The sequence below is a fragment of the Psammomys obesus genome, unplaced genomic scaffold (genome assembly GCF_907164565.1).
Source record: "Psammomys obesus unplaced genomic scaffold, mPsaObe1.curated_primary_1811, whole genome shotgun sequence".
Taxonomy (NCBI): domain Eukaryota; kingdom Metazoa; phylum Chordata; class Mammalia; order Rodentia; family Muridae; genus Psammomys; species Psammomys obesus.
This window is the reverse complement of record NW_026590511.1, coordinates 406,282-411,956: the sequence shown is the minus strand read 5'-3', so window position 1 is coordinate 411,956 and position 5,675 is coordinate 406,282. Positions and strand designations below refer to the sequence as shown.

General features: G+C 55.8%; 1 protein-coding gene across 1 annotated transcript in view; it reads right to left on the bottom strand.

Annotated features, from left to right (window-relative positions):
- The window catches only part of Misp (mitotic spindle positioning), a 9,216-nt gene extending 3,618 nt beyond the window's left edge, over positions 1–5,598 (bottom strand). The window contains 2 exon segments of the mRNA XM_055607754.1: positions 1–1,130; positions 5,504–5,598. The exon segment at positions 1–1,130 is cut by the window's left edge and continues 4 nt beyond it. Coding sequence (XP_055463729.1) covers positions 1–1,076 — 1,076 coding nt within the window. The 5' untranslated portion in view covers positions 1,077–1,130; positions 5,504–5,598.
- Between the last annotated feature and the right edge of the window lie 77 nt (positions 5,599–5,675).

Genomic DNA, 5,675 nt, shown 5'->3' with positions numbered 1-5,675 from the left:
CTCTGGAGGCCGGGCTGAGGATCCTGGGAAGGCCAGTCGGGTGTGGACGCTCTGCCCTCTCGCCGATGGTCTTCTTCGCGCTGTGTCTCCTGCACCATGTCCCTCTGCACATAGAGGGATGGGCGGCCCCTGTCTCTTCTCGGGGGCGTCTCCGTCAGGCTCACCTTGTTGAGCAGGGGCCTGCTGGGAATCTGTATCAGCTCTTGATGCCCGGCAGCCCGCCGGAGCCCTCTCTGCTCGCGAAGCTCTGCCTCACGCTCCTGGGCTAGTCTGATCTCTCTCTCGATGGGGGTCTCTTTGAGGGTCTCAGGGGACTCTGCACGGATGTAGTGGCCAGGGTCGTTGGCTGCACGAGTGCACCCAGCTGGGTAATCATGGACAGACTTCTCCAAGGTCAAGGTCACCTTCTTCGATGGTGACAAGACAGCAGTGGCATAGCCGTTGGCTAGGTGGAGTGTGGTGGAGGCCTTGGGGGACTGGTTGACTCTCGGTGGGGTACGTGCAAGGGTCTCACTGGCTGTGGGGCTCCACGTGACCGGCTCCGTGTTCGCCTTCTCTAAACTCAGGAATTGCTGTCTAGCGGCCAGGAAATCGATTTGCTCTGTATCCACCAAGCTCTCCTCTGAGAATGTGGCCCGAGGCTGGCCGGCAAGCCTCTGGTCCCTGTGACCTGCCGCAGCCTGGAGCGTGGCCACCGTGCCACCCTTCCTGACTGCCTGGCTCTGGATGACCGCCCAGCGCTGGGCCTCGAGGTCCCTAGGCTGGCTGTGGACGGCATCACTGCTGTTGTCCAGTTGGTAAGCCCTCATCTCCTCATCCTCATCTTCCCAGTACAGTGACCTCTGGGACGGCTGGCCAGGGAAGACGCGTCTGGTGAAGGCTGCACTTGTTCTCCTCACATCCGGCCTGGTCTGGTACTCAGCGGACCAGGCCTGCACATCCTCCTGGCTCCAGCCAGCTTCAGGCCCCACGCCCACCAGCTCAACCGGGTAGGTGGTGTCTTCATCCAGCGCTAAGCTGGTGACCCGAACTGAGTGTGCGTTGCTGAAGATGGGGTATCTGGTCACTCGATCCATCTCAAGGGGTCTGGGTGTGACTTTCCTCCTGTGGGTTGGAAATCTCCAAGCTCACTTTGTGGGGAGAAGGAGATCATGTTAGACCACCTGGGAACAGGGACAGAGTCAGGGGTATAGTGTCCTGACAAGCAAAGCTTCTGGAGAGCAATTCCAATCCTAACAAAACATTTAAGCTCCTGGATCAAACTGTACCTGAAACCCTAAGTATCTGTGGCTCACACAACAAACATTTTCTTATCTAATCTCTTTATTCTTTTCTTCTTCTCCTTTCTTCCTTTCTTCCTTCCTTCCTTCTTTTGCTCCCTCCCTCTGTTCTTTCTCTTCCTTCTTTCCTTCGAACTGAAGACAAGGGGCCCAATTTTGTCTCTGCCCTGAGGCGAACCTGGGAACTGAGAAGTGAAGCCCTTCCTTCCTTCCTTTCTGAGACATGCTTTCATTCTGTAAACCAGGCTGTGTCAGACTTGTAACAATCCTCCTGCCTCAGCCACCCAACTGCTGGGATGACAGGCGCCTCCTTCACACCCAACTGCCTGCCAACTCTCTCGTAGGCACAGCTGCCCACTCATCTCCTAGTCTGTAGGCTGAGCCTCTGCTGTTGCTCCATCCTGCCTACCCTTACCCTGTCCTCCTGAACCAAAGTCAGCCTTACACCTGGCACTGCGGGGAAGCCCCCATCATGTCCCTCCTCTTTAAGGCACGGCCCTGGTCCCTCACATTAACTCCCAGATGGACACTTACTTGCCGTCTTTGCACCTGACCTTCACAGACAGCCATTGGGCTCTGGTCCTTGGCAATGGATGGTGCCAAGAGGGGACAGTGAGGCTCAGAGTGTAGCAAAGCCTGTTTCCCAGTTCCCACAGCTGGGATCTCTGTCCCAAAGAGCCCCTGGTCACATCTCACAGCACCTGCCTCAGAACCACAGAGCAGGGAGAGGTTGGGAGTGCCTTGGACCTTGCTCCTAGGTGGGGCTCAGAGTGGGATGTGACACCTTGACCTGGTATCTGGGGCCCAGCCTTTGCCCCAGCTCCTTCCCAGCACTCGCGGCTGCTTTCGCTTTTGTTTCTTCAGTCTCCTGGAGTCTGCAGTGCAGCTCTGGAGCCTCACAACCGGACTCCACACAGCCCAGAGCAGCACCAGTGTCAGCAAGTGTGCACAGGTAAACCACGGCCCTAGCCCCTTGCTGGCCCTCCAGCCTTGGGCCCTACCCTTAGCCGTTCTTTGTGTTTTGAAGCCAGGCTTGCCCAGCACTCCTAGCAATCCTGTGGAAGGTAATCCCTGTGCTGCCCACACTTTACTTTTCTCTTCACGGTTCTTCTGAGAGTGGGATAATTCCATTCTGCATGGGTGGATATTTCTAATGCATACAGCAAGCACTTAATTAGGACTGGCTCAGTGAACCCGGCTGTTCCTGGGTGCCCAGTCACTAGGCTCCCTTCCAGCTCTCTCCCATCTTCCAGCCTGGAGCTGCTGTGTGCTAACATGTTTGTGTGCCGAGGGCTGTACAGTATTTTATGGTCTTTGTCATGGGACAGTCAGACAGAACCTCTAGAGAAAGGGTGTCAGCCCTTTATAGGTGGGGCCTCATTCTTTCCCTGTGATTCAGATCAGAGGGTGGAGCTCTGGGTTGGGATTCAAGGCCACTGAGCTGCTCTTTGTTATGGGCTTGGCTAGGACAGTCTTACCGAGGATCTGCTGGGTCTAGTGATCAACTCCAGTAACCCCAGCACTTGGGATACAGAGGCAGGAGGATCCCTGTGAGGTCTAGGCCAGCCAGGGCTACATAGAGAGACCCTGCCTCAAAAAAAAAACAAAAACAAAAACAAAAAACAAAAACAACCCCCCACAAAAAAACAGAAAATAAACAACAGAACTTAATTCAGCTCCAGGTGCCTGGTGTACAGTAAACACTCAATAGTTGCTTCACAGTGGCTGTAGGTCTGATCCCTGAAGCTCCGAATCCAACAGGGGTCTCAGGATCTCCTAAGGAGCCAGCCACTCTGCTTAGTCATCATCAGTCACCTCACACCCTATTCAGGGCTTCTTCAAACTGAGGACAGGGGCCCAATTTTGTCTCTGCCCTGAGGCGAACCTGGGAACTGAGAAGTGAAGCCCTTTCCTCCTCCTCTGCCAAGAAGCCTGCTCCACCCAGCCGCACCCTGGAACTTCCACTCTCTATTGAAACTGGCTTTATGGTCCCTGTGGGCCCACCTGCTTCCTCTGGCCTCTTACCCACGGGGCAAAGGTTCCTTAGTGGGGCCATTGGGTCACCTAGTAGGGCTATGCCCTTAGGAGTCCGATCTCCTTTCCCTCAGGGCCTTCTTGTGGCTGGGATAGTTGGCCCTGGGGAAGTCCCGTCAAGGTTGACCCCTGACCCTAGACCCTAAACCAGCCTGCGCCTGGTCAGGCAGCGGCTCCTCTGGTTTCTTCCTATCAGGCCCTGAATCCATGAGGGTGTCTATGGCGCCAGCCTCCTGCTAGTGAACTGGGTTTCCGGGTTCTGGCATTTGGATGCAGATGGAAGCCTTATCAACATTAGAACCAGAGTTTCTTTAGAGTTAGCTGGTGACAGAGCCGGTTCTCAGATCCAGGAGGACAACACGGTGCCCGAGGCATCGCCAACGGTGGTGAGGTACAGACGGGACGGGGCGGGGTTCCCTGGGTCCCCCTGTAGGGAGCCAATCTTGCTATGGGCGCACCTCAAACAGGCCCCAACTCCTTCTGTGAGGCCCTCTTCCTTCCCCAACCTCCCCCCCACCCCCCTGGCCTCCCTGCGTTCCCAGCCTCACCTGCCAGCTCCAGGTGCCCAGGCCGCCTGCCTCCCAGCCTCAGGCTCTGTCCTCTGCAGGGAGGCCCCTGGGCTCCGCCCTGGCCACATGTTGCCAAGGGGACGGAGGCCCCACCCGGGAGCAGGTGCGCCCCTCCTCTCCATCCCCACCCGGACTTGGGAAACAAAGTCCAGAGAAGACAGAAAAACGATACTCAGGCTGATGAGGGCGGGCACAGTGCCCGCTGCAGGCCTTGGCCTCACGGAGCCGGAACTGAGCCTGGGCCTGTCTTCCCCAACTTTCCCAGTGCTGCTGACAGGGGGCTAGCCCTGTCTAGGGCCCCATGAAAGCCTGTTGCTTCCATGGAATAGGAGACTGAATCCCAAGCCTGGTCTGGTTTCTGGGACCCCTTTGAAGGTCTGTCTCTTCTTTCAATCAATGCCCACTTTGATCCAGGGAGACTGGAGAACAGATATGCATGATGTTTCCAGCCTAGATGTACCAGGACTGGAATTATGAAAGTCAGGGTGAAAGTCTCAAGTTGCTGTTCTCTGGGAGGGGTCAGTGGGGCTTCCTGTTGGATCCTGCCCAACTCTCTGAGCCTTGTTTTTTCATCCAGGAAATGGGAATTCTCTGTGTCACATTCACACAAAAATTCACATGAAATAATGAAGCTTTCAGAAACACCCAGCAGAGCCAGGTGCAGAGAAACAGGCCTATCACTCCAGCACTGAGGCAGTGAGACAGTGCTATTTGAGGCCAGCCTTGGCTACAGCAAGAGACTACTCTCAAAAACTCAAAAATAAACAAACTAAATGCCCAGGAGCATTGGCCAGATAGGTGAGGCGTAGACCCCAACGCAATGAGAAGAGGCAATGGCCAAAGCAAGCAACATTCCCGAGGGGTCCAGGTGGCTCTGTGGGACCTGAGCACACAGTGCGGGGGGGGGGGGGGGTTCCTGACTTTCCCTCAGGGCAGGCTTGTGGCCCCTCTGAATCTCTTTTCTTCCAGTCACTAAGCCCCAAGGGGAGCTTGCCCCCAGGGGAACTTGAGGGATGTGGTAACAGAGCCTGTCTACCACATACCACCGCAGGGAGGTCAAAGCCAGGCTAAGGGCTGTTCTCCCCAGTGCCCCCTCCAGCCCCTTCACCCTGTAAGCCGAAGTGAACATTGACATGCAAGGCACATCCAGTCCCACAGGTCAGTGGGATTTGAATTAGCACCCCTCTCCCCACATCTTAGGCATTCCACAATACAAACCACCTTTCACAGGGAAACTGAGTCTGAAAGTGGCCCCAGACTGATCCCACACACCTGACCTCTCTGAACTCCGGAAACTGAAGCAGGAGGATCGCTGCGAGTTTGAGGCCAGTTTGGGTTACACAGACTCTTTCTAAAGCCTAGAATACCTTGTTAGGAACACAGGACTCCTAGCCAGCTCTTCTATATAAATAGGGAAACTGAGGCCAAAGGAGAAACTTTTCTCCAAGACCAGAGAAAGAGAGAAAAAAGAACGTGAGTCTCCCCTACTCCCCAGAGCTTGTTGGGTGTCTGTGGGGACCTCTATCCCCAACATCACAGCCCAAGGACATGGCTTTGGCTGATGTGGAGATCAAGGCCCTTGGGGTGGCTGCCCACAGCTGTCCCTCACCTGTCCCTCACCTGTTCGGGCGCTGCAGAGTCCTGGGCAAGATCCACAGTGAGGGGCTCAACCTGAAGGGGCAGCAGCCACGCGGGAGGTAAGTGTCCCCTGTCCTGCTGGACCTGGCCTTTTTATGGCTCCACCACCAGGAGGCCACACCTCTTCCCGCCCAGGTGAAACCCAAGAACCGCA